The 17,316-nt window shown below is 42.6% G+C and overlaps 1 protein-coding gene across 1 annotated transcript in view; it reads right to left on the bottom strand.

The window, feature by feature from the left end:
• The window catches only part of IQUB (IQ motif and ubiquitin domain containing), a 56,702-nt gene that overhangs the window by 7,573 nt on the left and 31,813 nt on the right, over positions 1-17,316 (bottom strand). The window contains 3 exon segments of the mRNA XM_060244820.1: positions 2,479-2,655; positions 3,126-3,296; positions 14,722-14,897. Of these exon segments, the coding sequence (XP_060100803.1) occupies positions 2,479-2,655; positions 3,126-3,296; positions 14,722-14,897 (524 nt within the window).

The raw sequence follows: 17,316 nt of genomic DNA, 5'->3' as shown, positions 1-17,316 counted from the left end.
CATTTCCCCATCCCCATTCTGGAATTAACAGAAAGTGAATGCACAAAAGAGCCCCATATGTGCCTCTGAACACAGGCAGATATCTGTACTGGGTGAATAAGAGAACTATGTAACTGCAAGTCATGTATTTAAACACAGAAGTGTGATATAATGGTGCCTTTAAAAAAAATCATTTACATTAGGCAATTAGCTATGTTAGATATACAGTCAAATGAATGAAACAACCAAGGTGTATTGCCCCACGGCCACCAGTGTTTCAGTATCCACCTTTAACCCAACCTCAATTAAAATCTCACTCAGTATATTCCAAAGTAGTCGCTAACAGCTGCATGCGTAGTGGCCTTTCAGAGAGCCAGTTTGGTGTAGTGGTTAAGTGTGCGGACTCTTATCTGGAAGAACCGGGTTTGATTCCTCACTCCTCCACTTGCACCTGCTAGCATGGCCTTGGGTCAGCCATAGCTCTGGCAGAGGTTGTCCTTGAAAGGGCAGCTGCTGTGAGAGCCCTCTCCAGCCCAACCCACCTCACAGGGTGTCTGTTGTGGGGGAGGAAGGTAAAGGAGATTGTGAGCCGCTCTGAGACTCTTCGGAGTGGAGGGCAGGATATAAATCCAATATCTTCTTCTTTCTGAATAAACAGGTACTATGGAACAATTCTGCTGTAATACAGCATGCAGTCTGACAAATATAATCTGTTCCCCCACTCTGTACACTAAACCTAGTGATTTTGAATATATTTAAAGTTTGGTATGTAAGGATAAGTTCAAAAGGGTTAAGCATTCTTTTTAAAGTATATAAAAACACTCAAGAGACAAAACCATCAGTGTGTGCCAATATAGTTGTCTGAGTGAGCTGTGATAAACCCAAAGACGGAGAGTGCAGAGGTATTTAATTGTTTAAGGAGCATTCATTTAATTTCAGTGGCGTTCTGTGCACCCACATCTCTCCAGCACTTTCAGTCCAAATAGGGACTTTGGTTTGTCTAGTTAATGTCCAATTCACACTTCTTATCTGTGATTTCAGACCTAAACAAAGTTGCTTCTGACGTCTTGATCTCTAGATGCAACCTCTGAAGCTGGTAAGGGAGGGAGGGAAAAGTGAAATCCAAATGCCATGTTCAAGGCACTTTCACCCATCCTGAATATTGCACTTCAACTTCACTTCCAAAGCACTTTACAACTGAATTTTACTGTGCGAAATGGCAAAATCCACTTGCAAATCATCTCTAAAGTGCATTCACAGTGAATTGAAAATGCATTATTCAGGGTGTGTGAAAGTGCTGCAACATTTCTCAATCCCAGTTGAAAGATTCTGCCTGAAAAATCTGCCTTCGTTGGCTGTCATGGTTCCTCTGACTGATGTCATGAGCACCTTGGGATTGTTATATGAGAACACCTCAAGCAAACTATTAATATTAGAGAACCAAAACAAGGTTTCTTAATTTTGTACCATCTTCATTAAATCTTTTTTACTGAAACCTCAAAATAACCAGTTAAAGCCTAGTAATATGTATGAAGCATTCAATGCATTTTACATCTGTTATCTCACTAATCCTTACAACAGGCTTGTAAGGTAGGCCAGTATTATACCCATTCTGTAGATGAAGAACTGAGGCAGAAAAAAGGTGGTTTCCTAAGGTGCCATCCTAAGCAGAGTTGCACCCTTTTAAGCCCACTGGACTCAGTGGGTTTAGAAAAGGGTAATCTGTTTAGGGGGTTCCTGTTAGTGAGGTTGTACCTTATGTGAAACTGGAATGGTGCATCTCCTATCTCACTCTCTTAGCTGTTATGATACACTGCTTCATTTGTACTGCCTTCTTCCTCTAATATTCCCCTTATTAAATTACTTGATACTCTGCATCTTTTGTCATGTTGTAATAAATATTCTGTTCCTGCTTTCATAGAATTTCATACATCTGACTTCTTTTCACATGTGTAGCCTGCTTTCCTGGAGAACCTGGTTTATTCTACAAGAATACTGACAGGGGAAAAGATTTCCTGGGATGCATCCAACCATTCTCCAAGGAGCCTTAACATATGAACATATGAAGCTGCCTTATACTGAATCAGACACTTGGTCCATCAAAGTCAGTATTGTCTTCTCAGACTGGCAGCAGCTCTCCAGGGTCTCAAGCGGAGGTTTTTCACACCTATTTGCCTGGACTCTTTTTTGGAGATGCCGGGGATTGAACCTGGGACCTTCTGCTTCCCAAGCAGATGCTCTACCACTGAGCCACCGTCCCTCCCCTCCCCTCCCTCTGCCTTCCTCCAACTTAACACGTTTCTCTGATGGAAGAAGAGCCACTTAAGTTGGAGGAAGGTCTCAAATTTCACCCAAGGGTAGGATCCACCCCACTGAGTCTTCTCTTTATTATCCACCAATTCATGCAATTCTCATCTGCTCAGAGCTAGCAATTGTATTTCTCTATATAGCCCATGATGATACACAAAAGGCACATATCTGAAACAGAAAAGGACATACCTTGAGATACCTTGCGACCTCTGGGTTAAAGAGTGGTGTTTTAATATACTGCAGAAACAGTGTACATATTCTTTTTCTGAGCCCTTCTAGATTATGTTCCTTCACTCCTCTCATCATGAGATCAGCCTCTCTATCTATTAGTTCCACTATTTCATGTGTGAGCGTACAGTCATGCTCCTACAAAGGACAAAGAAAGTATTACAGATGTGCATAAAAACATATCAGTTGCACTGTATCCACTGGTTGCCCTTCTTGTGGGGTGTGCTGCAGTGCACAATGGCTGCCATCCTCCAAAATCTGCTCCCAAGGCAACCATCCCACCTTATCTTGCTGTGGATCCAGTTATGAGAAGCCCAAAGTATATTGCTCTTTTAAGGTATCATTACAGATGCCTATTAAATATAGCATCAATATTTCCTAATAGAGCCTAGTCCCAAATATCTTTATTCAGAAGCAAGAATGGGACTTACTCATATGCAAGTATTTTAGGATTGTGGCTAATTTAAGAAGTCAGTACAAGATTACACAACACCAATACTGACATATACATTGCAGCATCCCCTTTGGCCCTTTCATATTCACAGTACTTTGCTGACGCCTGTGTGTGATCTCACTCAGATATCTCTGAGAGCTTGAAACAAGAGTACCTTCACCGTGTGCTTCAGTGTCAAGAGCACATCTAGCCGCTCATCTTGAAGAATGTCTTTCATACTAATGCTGCGGAAGATTTCCAGGAGTTCCCTGGCACGCAGAGTGAACTGCGTATCCATTTCTGTGATTTTACCATCAAAAGCCTTCCATTTTTTGGGACTGGCACACTGCAGAAACATTTTGAAGCACAGTCAGAATGATGAGATAAACAGCTGAATAAAGGACAAGACCTGAAAACTTGATCCTTGCTTCTATAAACAAAACCACTTGGTTTAGGTAAGCAAAAAAAACGACAATAAACTCAATAAATGTACAGTTTTCCTGATAAACAAAAAAAACAGAGAGCAATAACTATAAGGCAGAGGGAAAACATTTTCCCGCCAGTAAAAAGTATACTAGTAGATAATATCGCTAAATATGGCTAAAAATGGGAAGACTCCATTCCAACATCCTTTGGAATATGGCTCAGCACAGCATGGAAGTGAACTAGCAGCATAAACATTTTTTAGGACTTTTGGTGTTCTTGTTTTAGAATACAAAGCATCCTATGGTAATATGACTTTCACATTCTACTGGCCTGATGAATATCAACCAGCTTGTACAGAATTTCTTACATTTCTGTGGTTAAAAGTACAAACTGCCTGTGGAGGGGAGTGGCAATCCTCAACGAAGGGACTTATGAGGTACTAGTTGACATTATTGGAGAATAAATATTCTAAAGAACAAAAGTAATAGAGTTAATGTCGAGTCAGGTGAAACAGCAGGAGAGAGGCAGAGAATGAAAATCAAGTAGGAACAAGACAGGAAAGGTTGAGGCACTTCACTTAGAGCAGGGGTCCTCAACCTTTTTAAATAGGGGGCCAGTTCACTGTCCCTCAGACTGTTGGAGGGCCAGACTGCCGTTACTGTAGAAGGCCGTCAGTTCTCCGTCTTCTGCATCTCTCTCCCTTCCCCACACCACACACCCTGGCCTGGGAACTCACCTCACCTTAGTATCACCTCACACTCTGTCTCCGCCGCCTCAGCCCAGTGCCGGAAGTGTGCGTTGCTAACGCAAGTTTAGGTCGAACGTCACTTCCGGTCTGATTTTGCCATAACCCGGCGGGCCGCATAAACGTCCTCAGCGGGCCGTAGGTTGAGGACCCCTGACTTAGAGTCTCAGACTGGCTTACAATCTCCTTTTCTTCCTCTTCCCGCAGCAGACACCCTGTGAGGCAGATGGGGCCGAGAGAGCTCTGAGAGAACTGCTCTTTAGAGAACTGTGACTGACCCAAGGTCACCCCCAGCTACTGCATGTGGAGGAATGGGGAATAAAACCCAGTTCTCCAGATTAGAGTCCACTGCTCTTAACCACTACATTGCTGGCTCATAAACCATAGGCAAATTTTGCTTCATGCCTATCCCTTAGAATAATATGTTTTTAAAGTTTTATTAATGCATACCACTCTGATCTGCATGGGCCAAACTAGTTTGACCTCATCAGATCTCAGAAGCTAAAGACAGTTGGCTCTGGTCAGTATTTGGATGGGAGACCACCAGGGAAAACCTGGGTTACTTTGCAAAAGCAGGCAATAGCAAACCACTTCTGAATGTCTCTTGCCTTGAAAAGCCTACAGGGTTACCTTAAGTCTGCTGCGACAACAAAAAGAAAAAAAAGACATACCAAAGCAAACAAGCAAACAAAAAAAAAGATTAATAAAATATAAGTTCTTAAGTGCAAATCTGACAGATTCTTAGATTTAGCATTATAATCCATGAGGTACTGATAACTGGAACTTACTGAAGGCAGAACCATATAGAAGCCGCAGTCTGACAGGAAACAGGTTTCACTGGATAATTAATTTTTAAATCTTTCAATAAGAGCTAGCCAAAGATGGCAGATTCAATAAAATAGCCTATTCAGCTAGGTATTGCACTTGTAAACAAAAATGTGTTGAGTCAATTTCTCATATTCTCCTGCACTGCCATCTGTATACGGATCTACATTATACATATTTATACCTGGTTTTAGCCAGCATGATCGACTGCTCTGATGCACTTAAGGTCCATAGACTCCTGAATGATTTTTCTATCAGTGTTACCGAGAGATCAGCCAAGTTTCTGTACTCTGCTCCAAAGTTGCACCAAAGGATATCACAAAAAATAATTTCTGTTCATACAAGTGTACGTGAAAGTTGTGTTTTTATCCTGTTTTACGCTATATTCATTTTGTACTGTTATTTTTATGCCAATAAAGCCTGTCTTGACTCTGACTCTGAAAAGCCTACAGGGTTACCTTAAGTCTGCTGCGACAGCAAAAAGAAAAAAAGGACATACTAAAACAAACAAGCAAACAAAAAAAAAGATTACTAAAATAGGAGATCTGACAGATTCTTAAAAGGTTTAGCATTATAATCCATGCGGTACTGATAACTGGACAGGGCTGGATTAACAATTAGGCCAAGTAGGCACTGGCCCCCAGGCCCACTCCCCCCCCCCCAATTCCTATCAGCCCCCAGGCCAACTCCCCCCCCCCCAATTCCTCCCCTGCTTGCAGCCTTCCAGCCTGCACACACAGCCAGCAACTGAGCTGTTCTTTGCCTGACTCGCCTAGTGCAGCTGCTGCCGGCATCATCACCAAGTTTGCCTTTCTCTGCCTCTCCCCCGCAGCTTTGTCAAAGGGGCTTTTGCGAAGGTGCCTGCAGGAAGGGCTCTCTGACTCTGAGATAATTTGCAAGGGGCCCTCCAAGATGTTGACTGCCTAGGGGACTCCACAGGGTTTAACCTGGCACTGGAACTGGAACTTACTGAAGCCAAAACCACAAAATCTGACAAGAAACAGGTTTCGCTGGATAATTAATTTTTAAATCTTTCAATTAGAGCTAGGAAAATGAGAAACAGAGGATTGTTGCTGTAGCATAACCGAAGATTTATTAATTTGTTTCCCCATGTATGCATGGGAAACTATATCCTTCTTAAGGTACTATAAGGTTTAAACTGTAAGCCTGTATTATGAGTCAGGTTTTTTAGAAGTCGCTCAATACTCACAGATGATTTTTCTGTGCCCAGTCACTAGGCTGAGAAAATGAGTTTTTATTTTCACAGCTTAAGGTTTTTGTTTGTTCAGTTAAAATACGAACTACTTTTACTTGGTGCTGTATTCATATAAATAACAATGCAGAAAATTTATCTGCATACACCAAAAAAGATGTATACACCAAAAAAAGATGGTACAAATAACCATCTTGATAGATCATCTTGTTAGGGGTAAAAATATTTTATTTATTTATTTATTTATTCTATAATTTATATCCCGCCCTTCCCACAAAGTGGCTCAGGGCGGCTCACAACAACGACAAAACAAAAAACAAGGTACAAAGTTAATACATTTAAAAGTCAAAACATTTAAAAAACCTAAAAACCTTAAAATCTTAACATTAAAACTATCCAGTATATTTCACTAAAATCTGATAAGCTACATTTATCTAGTCGGCATAAGCTAACCGGAAGAGGGTTGTCTTACAGGCCCTGCGGAACTGAGTAAGATCCCGCAGGGCCCTCACCTCTTCCGGCAGCTGGTTCCACCATGTGGGGGCCATTGTAGAAAAGGCCCTGTCTCTGGTTGTCTTGAGACGGACTTCCTTGGGCCCGGGGATGGTGAGAAGGTTTTGAGTCCCAGACCTCAGTACTCTCTGGGGAACGTGTGGGGAGAGACGGTCCTTCAGGTAGGCAGGTCCTAGGCCATATAGGGCTTTAAAGGTAATGACCAGCACCTTGTACCGGACTCGGTATGTTATTGGAAGCCAGTGCAGAGCCCGAAGGCCCGGCCGGATGTGCCCCCACCTTGGGAGGCCCAATAACAGCCGGGCCGCGGCATTCTGCACCAACTGCAATTTCCGGGTCCGGCACAGGGGCAGCCCCATGTAGAGGGCATTGCAGTAATCCAATCTCGAGGTGACCGTAGCATGGATCACTGTTGCTAGGTCGTCGCGGTCCAGGAAGGGGGCCAACTGCCTTGCCCGTCTAAGATGAAAGAACGCGGACTTGGCAGTGGTTGCTATCTGAGCCTCCATCTTTAGGGACAGCTCCAACAGCACCCCCAGGCTCTTGACCCTGTCCGCTGCCGTCAGCGGCGCACCGTCAAAAGTCGGCAGGGGGATTTCCCCCCCCGGTCCACGACGGCCCAAACAGAGGACCTCTGTCTTCGCAGGATTCAGTCTCAGTCCACTCAGTCTGAGCCACTCAGCCACGGCCTGCAATGCCCGATCTAGATTTTCTGGGGCGGAGACAGGTCGGTCGTCCATAAGTAGATAGATAATATGATAATGATAATCTTGTGGCAAATATGATAATCTTGTGGCAAACTTTTAGACAGTGTTAAAAAATGGCACATTTTTACAGGCTATCAGAAGAGCAGAAAAAGTCACTCAATTAAAAGTGTTAAATCTTTAGCAAAGGAGCCAAGTGCTCCCTCAGCAAGCCTGTCTTTTATCCATACCCAAGTTCTGCTTTCAGACTTCTTTTTATATATCTGAGAAAAGTGGAATATAATTATGCTAAATAAATATGATAAATATTAGTCAGCTTTAGGGTTGCCAGGTCTGTGTTGGAAAATATGTGGAGTGGATTCGGGAGAGGGTGGGGTCTGGGGAGAGGAGAGGAGAGGAGAAACCTCAGCATGGTACAGTGCCATACAGCCCACCCTTCAAAGCAGCAATTTTCTCCAGGGAAGCTGATCTCTGACAGCTGGTGATCAGTTGTAAAAACAGGAGATCTCCAGCCCCCACCTGTGTAGCCAAGAGGTGTTGCCTGACTAATGGAAACACCTCAACAAGCAATGGGGTCCTCACATTCTGATCTGAACCAGAGATCCTACAAAAGCAGGCCAAGGGAGGACCCTCTCTGCTTGGGCTAAAAGCCTTCCATGGCTCTCCAAAAACTGTTTCTACCTAAGGTTGCAAAACAGGCATCCTCAAGGCTAGTTCCAGTCTCCTACTTTTGTGCTCCTCTTTCACCCTCAACAAGAGGTTCTTTAGGTCCTTCTCACTTTCTGCCATTAGAGTGGTGTCATCTGCATATCTGAGGTTGTTGATGTTTTTCCCAGCAATCTTAATTCCGGCTTGTGCTTCATTCAGGCCAGCATTCCACATGATGTACTCTGCATATAAATTAAATAAGCAGGGTGACAATATACATCCTTGTTGAACTCCTTTTCCTATTCTAAACCAATCAGTTGTTCCATATCCCGTTCTGACTGTTGCTTCTTGACCCTTATACAGGTTTCTCAGGAGACATGTGAGGTGGTCTGGTACTCCCATCTCTTTAAGGACTTGCCACAGTTCGTTGTGATCCACACAATCAAAGGCTTTAGCATAGTCAATGAAGCGGAAATAGACGTTTTTCTGATACTCCCGAGCTTTCTCCATAATCCAGCGAATGTTGGCAATTTGATCTCTAGTTCCTCTACCTCTCCGAAACGCAGCTTGAACTTCTGGTAGTTCCCGATCTACATACTGCTGAAGTCTAGCTTGTAGGATCTTTAGCATGACCTTGCTGGCATGTGAAATGAGTGTAATGGTGCAATGGTTTGAACATTCCTTGGCATTACCCTTCTTTGGAATTGGAATATAAACTGATCTTTTCCAATCCTGTGGCCACTGTGTGCTTTCCAAATTTGTTGACATAGTGTGTGCATCACTTTAACAGCATCATCTTTTAGGACTTTGAATAGCTCAACTGGGTTACCATCATCTCTGCTCACTTTGTTGTTAGTAATGCTTTCTAAAGTCCATTTGACTTCACACTCCAAGATGTCTGGCTCAAGGTTGTCGATTTCACTGTCGTGGTTGTCCGGGACATTGAGATCCTTCTTGTATAATTCTTCTGTGTATTCTTGCCACCTCTTCCTGATCTCTTCTGCTTCTGTTAGGTCCCTACCGTTTTTGTCCTTTATCATGGCCATCTTTGCATGAAACGTTCCCTTGATTTCTCCAATTTTCTTGAATAGATGTCTTGTCCTTCCCATTCTATTATTTTCCTCTATTGCTTTGCATTGTTCCTTCGGGAAGGCCTCCTCATCTCTCCTTGCTGTTCTCTGGAAATCTGCATTCAGTTGGGTGAATCTTTCCTTTTTACCTTTGCCTTTTGCTTTCCTTCTTTACTCAGCTATTTGTAAAGCCTCATCAGACAGCCACTTTGCTTTCTTGCATTTCTTTTTCTTTGGGATGGTGCTGATTGCTGCCTTCTGTACAATGTCACAAACCTCCGTCCATAGTTCTTCAGGCACTGTCTATCAACTCTAGTTCCTTAAACCTATTTTTCACCTCCACTGTATATTCATAAGGGATGTGATCAAGGTCAAACCTGAATGGTCTAATGGCTTCCCCAGTTTTCTTCAGTTTAAGCCTCAATTTTGCGATGAGTAGCTCTGAGCCGCAGTCAGCTCCAGGTCTTGTTTTTGCTGACTGTAAGGAGCTTCTCCATCTGACTGCAGAATATATCATCAATCTGATTTCTGTGTTGCCCATCAGGTGATGTCCACGTGTAGAGTCACCTTTTAAGTTGTTAGAAGAGGGTGTTCGCTATGACAAGCTTGTTCTCTTGACAAAACTCTATTAGCCTTTGCCCGGCTTCATTTTGTTCTCCAAGGCCAAACTTGTCAGTTGTTCCAGTCACCTTTTGACTTCCTACTTTAGCATTCCAGTCCCCTATGATGAGGAGGACATCTTTTTTTAATTCTAGAAGGTGTTGTAGATCTTCATAGAACTGGTCCACTTCAGCCTCTTCTGCATCAGTGGTTGGGGCATAGACTTGGATTACTGTGATATTGAATGGTTTGCCTTGGATACGGACCGAGATCATTCTGTTGTCCTTTTGTTAATGTGCAAACCCATTGCACAACCCCTCTTCCTTCCTGCCTCTTCCCCATAAGTACCAAAATAAAATTAATCTCTAACATTAAACAAGATGGCTCTTCCTGACCCTCATTAGGAACCCATTCCCACCTTTTGTTTCAAACTAGGAATCCATTCAAAACACCTAGGAAAGCCATCAACAATCATTAACTCGCCCCTCCAAATACTATAAAACAGGAGAGAAACCTCACCCTATTGTGCAATCTGAGGACCCCAGTAAGATTACACCCCTATTACGCTAGTTTTGGGTCCTTTTGAGATGCGAAACACTGGTTGTGACTGTCTCTCTCTTTTCTTCCCCAATCTCTGCTGCAAGGACGTCTGCACATCCAGAAAGATAGTATAGTCCCCATAACTACTCCTAAAAGTCTCTGCTTTTCACTCCTGATTTTCCTGATTCTTGATCATGTGTGTTTTGATTGCTTTAATTGTGAATATGTTTTCTACATATTTTTCCAAGAAAACATTTTTAACTCTAGAGTCTTCTTTCTGAAACCTGACCTTCCTATACACTTGGTGAGAGACTGCTTCACAAATAGCTCTACCTAAGTCTACCTCTGCTAATTCCCCCCCCTCCAAAAAGGGAAGCCACCAACAATTCTGGTAACACCTGGAGGCTGGCAACCCTAGGAAGGTAGACTGTCTATCTGGAAGGAGCCTCATTCACAGACAAGATTTGTAGTTTTACATACTTAGCAAACAAAATAGTTACGTGTAAAAAAAAATATATCCCCCTTCTGCTGTCCCAGTGGGTATAATGTTCACTGACTCCAGAATGTTGAGAGCTGCTGAGAATCAGTTACAGTAGAAGAAGAAAAAGATGGTGATGGGGAAATACCCCCCTAAGAGCTTAGAGTATTCTGAGGGAGGATCTTTCAAATTGTTCATTCCTTCCTCCTATAACTCCCAGTCTGTATCCAATTCACAGGCATAATCATCTATAATCTATGAGAGTGTGTGCCTCCTGGGTGAGGTCCCTGAACCAATTTATCTAGAGCATTTCCTCCCACCCCTTTTCTCTACTGGAACAAACAGCACCTCTAGCATGCGGTTTCACATTAGGAAAACAGTGTGGGGGGTGGGATGCCCAGTTCCAAGGATCCAATCCACATCTGACCCCTGCAGCTGCTATTTCCAGAAGCTTAAAGAGATGGGAAATTTGAATGCAACTCTGTACATACAAGTGCAAAAGTTCTAATGAATACACATGGGTTGGGGATAGGTCTGGCCTCCACAAACCTGTTTCCCCATGTCTATTCACTGGACATACTTAATGAATCTCAAAAAGGACTATTACACTGTAATCCTTACAACAACTTTGCAAGGCAGAATTATTATATTGCACTGGTGGGCAGTTGCTCAGTCAAGGCCATTTAGTTTATGGTAGAGTCAAGACTCAAAGGCAATGCTTTCCAATTCATAGCTCAGTCTCTTAGTTATTTAACATGCCAGAGGTTTAGTTGTGCTAAAACCAAGGTCAGGATTTTACTTTTGGAAAAGGTCCTATCCTGCTTAGAGATATGTGAAGTTAAACTTGAGCACAATAAGTGACGTTCTTTGAAATTAGCCAATGAGAAGATAGATCTATACACCATAAAAGGAAAGGATGGGTGTGTGAAAAACAAATGTTTACTAAGAGCCAGCCAAAAAAAGTTATCTCAGTCTACCAAGTTGGATTTCAAGTGCATGAAAAATGGCAGAATCTCAGTACTCAGCAAAAAACAGTAGAAGACTCAAACCAGCTTCTTTAATGCCCTATACGAGTAAGATCAGGCTGCCCAGACTCCTGGGGCAGGCTAAGCAGCATTTTGGCCTCCATTCTTCTAGGGACATGCTAGGCTGACAGCCAGGTTTGGAAGGAAAGGTCGGTGCTATCAACCATCACCTTCACAGAGCAGCTGTACATGTGACCATTGTAATTAGTGTGGTTATAGTGGTCTTTCTCAGAACTATTATGGACATGTAAAAATCAGCAACCACGTGTCCACCCTTCCATGTGAAGGCACTGGCCCACAACAATCTTATGGCCTCCACAAAGTCATGGTTGAGTTGCAGGACAACAACTAGTCACATGGGTTACCTCTGTGGGTGATTATATGGTGGAAACCAGCATTTGAATGATGACTGAATGCCTTCTACCATATTAGAGCCAGTTTGGTGTAGTGGTTAAGTGTGCGGACTCTTATCTGGGAGAACCGGGTTTGATTCCCCACTCCTCCACTTGCACCTGCTGGAATGGCCTTGGGTCAGCCATAGCTCTGGCAAAGGTTGTCCTTGAAAGGGCAGCTGCTGTGAGAGCCCTCTCCAGCCCCACCCACTTCACAGGGTGTCTGTTGTGGGGGAGGAAGGCAGAGCAGATTGTGAGCCGCTCTGAGACTCTTTGGAGTGGAAGGCGGGATATAAATCCAATATCTTCTTCTTCTTCTTACTACATGTACCTGACAATCTCCCCTCTCCTCTTCTTCAAAACCCATTTTCTTTACAAACATTTGTCAAATTATCACAGTTTCAGTTCTCTCTTTTCAGCTGCAATTCATTGCAAAGCTTCCAAATGATTTTTTTATTGCAGTGGCTTCCAGTGACATCTGGAGGTTGGTAAGTAAACATAGCATATTTATCCTGTTTTTTTAAAAAAGAACAATTCCCCCATTTTGACATATACTTTTCTTCTTGTGCCAAAAATACAATAAAATAAGCATCGAACCCAAAGAAAAGGGGGCAGCCAACTGCTCCTCTGTGCAAGCTTCCAGACTACAGTTTATCCCACAATGCTCCATTCACTTTAAAGATTCTGCAGTGTCATGGTAAGTCAAATTTGTGGACACATGGCCAAACAGCCTAACGACTACAAGCTCAAAGGTTCAAGCAGAAGAGCTACATCCTTCTCTGCATATGGGATATGAGAAGGAAGATACACATAGGACTTTAGTGTAACCTTCCCATTCCATGCCACACTGATTCCCACTGTTAGTGTGCCACTGTTGTCAGGAGATACTGCCCTATGCCAGGCCATTCATAGCAAGCTAAGGTCCTCCCACAGCCTGCCTTGTCAACTATCCTTCCCAATGCTTCTGGCATGCCAGTTACTCATGGCCTAGATACAACTAGCATGGGGTAACAGTAGGGTTGCCAGCTCTGGTTTGGGAAATACCTGAAGATTTTGGGTGTGGATGGTGGGGTTTGGGGAGGGGAGGAACCTCAGCCGTATAATGCCATACGGTCCACCTTCCAAAGCAGCCATTTTCTCAGAGAAACCGATCTTGGTTACCTGGAGATCAACTGTAATAGTGGGAGATCTCCAGGTGCTACCTGGAAGTTAGCAACCCTATATAACAGGGACTACTGAATGCTTCGATGAGAGGAGAGGAAAGGAGCTCCATTTCCTGCAAATTGCCTTTAAGCTTGCAGTGCGCTGAGTGAAGCAACTGCAATTCTAAACTGGACAGGCTAAAGGAGCAGGATTGTAACCATTTTTATCAGCGATGTAGAGGACTTCCCCCAAAAGAACACATTCAAAACTTCTAAACCTAAAAACCCCACACATAAAAACTACTCTTCGTAACAGTTCACATGATGCAATATCCAAAGTACGGCATATTTCTCAGCAACGTTGCAACAGTAAGAAAAAGGCTGATCCCACAACACTGGAAGTATTTTTTAAAAAAGAGATTAAGTCCTCTACCGAGTTTTTCTTAGCATGTAAATTAAGCGAATGTGAATGAGAAACCCTGACCTGCATAGCCCAGGCTAGGCTGATCTTGTCATATCTTGAAAGCTAAGCAGAGCTGACCCTGGTTAAGTATTTGGATACGAGACCACCAATGGATACCAGGGGTGCTATATAGAGGCAGGCAGTGGCAACCCATTTCTGAATGTCTCTTGCCTTGAAAACTGAAGTTACCGCAAGTCAGTTGTTACTTGATGGCAAAAAAGAAAAAAGAAGCAAAGAGGGGAAAAAAAATATACCAAAACAACCACGCAAACAAAAATAGATTAATAAAATAGGAATCCATGTGAGAATTTGACAGATTCTTAGACGGTTTAGCATTATAATTAAATGAGGAACTGATAACTGGACACGGAAGGAAGGAAGGAAGGAAGGAAGGAAGGAAGGAAGGAAGGAAGGAAGGAAGGAAGGAAGGAAGGAAGGAAGGAAGGAAGGAAGGAAGGAAGGAAGGAAGGAAGGAAGGAAGGAAGGAAGGAAGAAAGAAAGAAAGAAAGAAAGAAAGAAAGAAAGAAAGAAAGAAAGAAAGAAAGAAAGAAAGAAAGAAAGAAAGAAAGAAAGAAAGAAAGAAAAGAAAAGAAAAGAGACCTACTGTAGTATGCTTTATAGGGCAATCCTATGCAGGCTGCTGAAATCAATATGTTTAGGCTGAGGTAATACTGCATAGGATTGCACTGTTAGCTGCTTGTGCCTCTCAATGTAGCATTGATTGAAGTTTACCTGGTGCCCAAGACTCCCATCTTAAAGATGAAGACTCAGTTAACAGGCACATACAAAGGCTTTGAATAACAACACCTAACAAACAAATTTTACTGCTAGGCATACAAGCAGAGGGCCGCCGGTTCCTATGTTCAATTGGTCAAGGTAATTACTATGCTTTTCTTTTCTTTTTTTGCTGTACGTTTGTAAATGTTAATGCAGGGTTTTGAACTCTACTTGACAAGTCAAGTTTCAGCTTGATATTCTCTCACTGACCTTTTCCAGGAAGGACAGGATTGCCTTTTGCTCGTTCTCGTCATCAGCATTGAGTTTGTGCCTCCCAATGGAAGCTATCAGCTGGGCCTCTTTCTCTAAAAGTGCACAGAGCGCTGCCTTGAGCTCAGCTCCAGTGAAGGTATTGTTGAGGCGGGCAAGCTCCTCCTGCCTCCATACTGCAGAAACCAAGAAGACAGTTATTGATTTTCTAGCTCTATTTTCTCGATTTAGACTTCACAGGCTACCCATATGAAATTGATTATTTAAGTCAGAAATGTACATGGGGGGGGGGAAGGGTTACAGGGTTTTTAAAAACAAAACTACAATAAGCTTAGCTAAGTACGTGGATGAAAAGAGGTTTCTGAGATTCCCAGATCTGCTGGTGTTCTATGCCTGGCCTATTCTGCTATTGTCTTAATATATAATTTAGGATGAAGGAAGAATTACACGAAAAAAGCAACTGAACAGAACTTGCTTTTGAGATTATGCATGCAAATGTTTTGTATTCTGTCCTGCAGATCCTAGCCATACCATACCATACCAAACCTTTAATGGCATAATAGATTCAGATAAAAATACACAGAATATAAAAATTTAAACATTGGAGATAAAATCAAAATAAAACCGAGCTTACAGATACATTCAAACATGGTCAGAATTAAATTTAAGGATGTCAGCCAGAAATTTTGCCACAGCCTCACTAACCACCCCCTCAGTATCACTCAATAAATAATAACAGGGTGGCAGAATAGACAAATCTGGAGAAAAAGAAAGCTTGCCAAATAAATCTTTACGGAGGTTATGGTAAAAAGAACAATCAAGCAATATATGCTGGATTGAGTCAGGGGTATTCGCTCCACAGGAGCAAAGTCTGTCGGCTAAAGGGACTCGCTGATATCTCCCTTGTAAAACTTTGGAGGGAAACGCGTTTAGTCTGGCCAACATAAATGCCCTGCGATGACTTGGAGTGGTTAGGTCTGATAGATAATTGGGCATTTTGCCACAAAAAGCATAAAGACCTAAGGAAGCTGGAGAGCAAGTATAAAGGAGAGTTGGCCGTAATTTCGTTTCCTCCAATTCCCACAGTCTCAGTTTAATACATCTGAAGATATATGACTCTTCAGAGGTAGAAAAATCATCTATCTCTAACCCCAATTGATTGAGTTTAGACAGAAGCACTGCTGTCCAGGACGAAATATATGGGTCTCTTTTCATACAATCAAGAAGGCTGTTGGGATCTGTTCTAAAATGAATTTTGAGCCAGAATTTAAACACTGCAATCCAGGCTTTTGTCTGCACCAAAGACTGACCCACTTCAGAGCAGAGAGCAAAGTAGGACACACATTTTGGCAAACCAAGAATTTGTCTAAAGAATGAGGCTTGAATGCCCTCCACTTTCCTGGTAAAAGCTGAGATCCATATAGGGATACCATAGAGGATTTGGGCAAGCGTTTTGGCTTTGAATACTTTAATAGCTGCTGGAACTAATTGGTTGCCCCTTGCAAAGAAAAACTGTTTAATTTGAGCAGCTGAACACTTAGCCAAGTTGATGGTGTTGTTACGATGTGAAACCCAGCTTAACTTGTGGTTAAAAGTGATCCCCAAGTATTTAAAAAATTTTGTTTGCTCGATTGTTGAATTGCCAATAAACCATCTCTGTGGGCCCCAGCAATTTGAAAAGACAACTACTTTAGATTTGGTATAATTGATAGTAAGTGAATTACAATTACAGTAGTCATAAAAGGCGTTCAAATACCTTTGCAGGCCCACTCTTGTACAAGAGAGGATGGTAGTGTCATCGGCATAAAGTAATAAGGGGACCGCTCGGCCTGCAAGTTTAGGCGGATGACCATTGATAGGGGTCAAAAATTGTGCCAGGTCAGTTAAAAATAAATTAAAAAGATGTGGGGCCAGCACACAACCTTGTTTTACCCCCTTTAACACTGGGATTTTACTAGTCAAGTCACCGCTAGAAGAAAATTTCACTTGGCAAAAGGTATTAGAATGAAGTTTCCTCAAGAGAAACAGCAAACGAGGGTCCATTCCCAGGTAACCTAGCTTGATCCATAGTTGGGCTCTATCTATTGAATCAAAAGCACCCTTCAAATCGATGAAGGCAGCATATAATTTTTTTGACCCGGTATGCATATATTTTTCAGCAAGGAAGGCCAGAGTGCAGCAGTGATCCATAGCAGATTTGCCTTTGGAGAAGCCAATCTGTTCAGGACCTATGATGTTGCCTAGGCGCATCCAGTCAGTTAATCGGAGTTCTAAATGTTTTGCATACAATTTGCCCACTATAGATAATAAACTAATGGGGCGGAAGTTTTCTGGTAACTCCAACCCCCCCTTTTTGTATATTGGGATAATTATAGAGTCAAGCCAAGAGTCAGGGATGGAGCCATGCAGATCGATAAAAGAGAACAATTTTGCAAGGGGCAAGAGCCACCAATCGGCAAACTTTGTGAATACCTCAGCGGGAAGGCCATCAGGGCCAGGTGCTTTACCCGCTTTTAAATCCTTCAATAACTCACTGATTTCCTCTAGAGTTACTGGAGGCCAGACCGGCATATCAGTAACTGAGGGGTTTGCTAA

This window comes from Heteronotia binoei, chromosome 8, assembly GCF_032191835.1.
Source record: "Heteronotia binoei isolate CCM8104 ecotype False Entrance Well chromosome 8, APGP_CSIRO_Hbin_v1, whole genome shotgun sequence".
Classification (NCBI taxonomy): Eukaryota; Metazoa; Chordata; class Lepidosauria; order Squamata; family Gekkonidae; genus Heteronotia; species Heteronotia binoei.
Note: the sequence above shows the minus strand (reverse complement) of the source record. Positions and strands in the feature narration are given on the sequence as shown.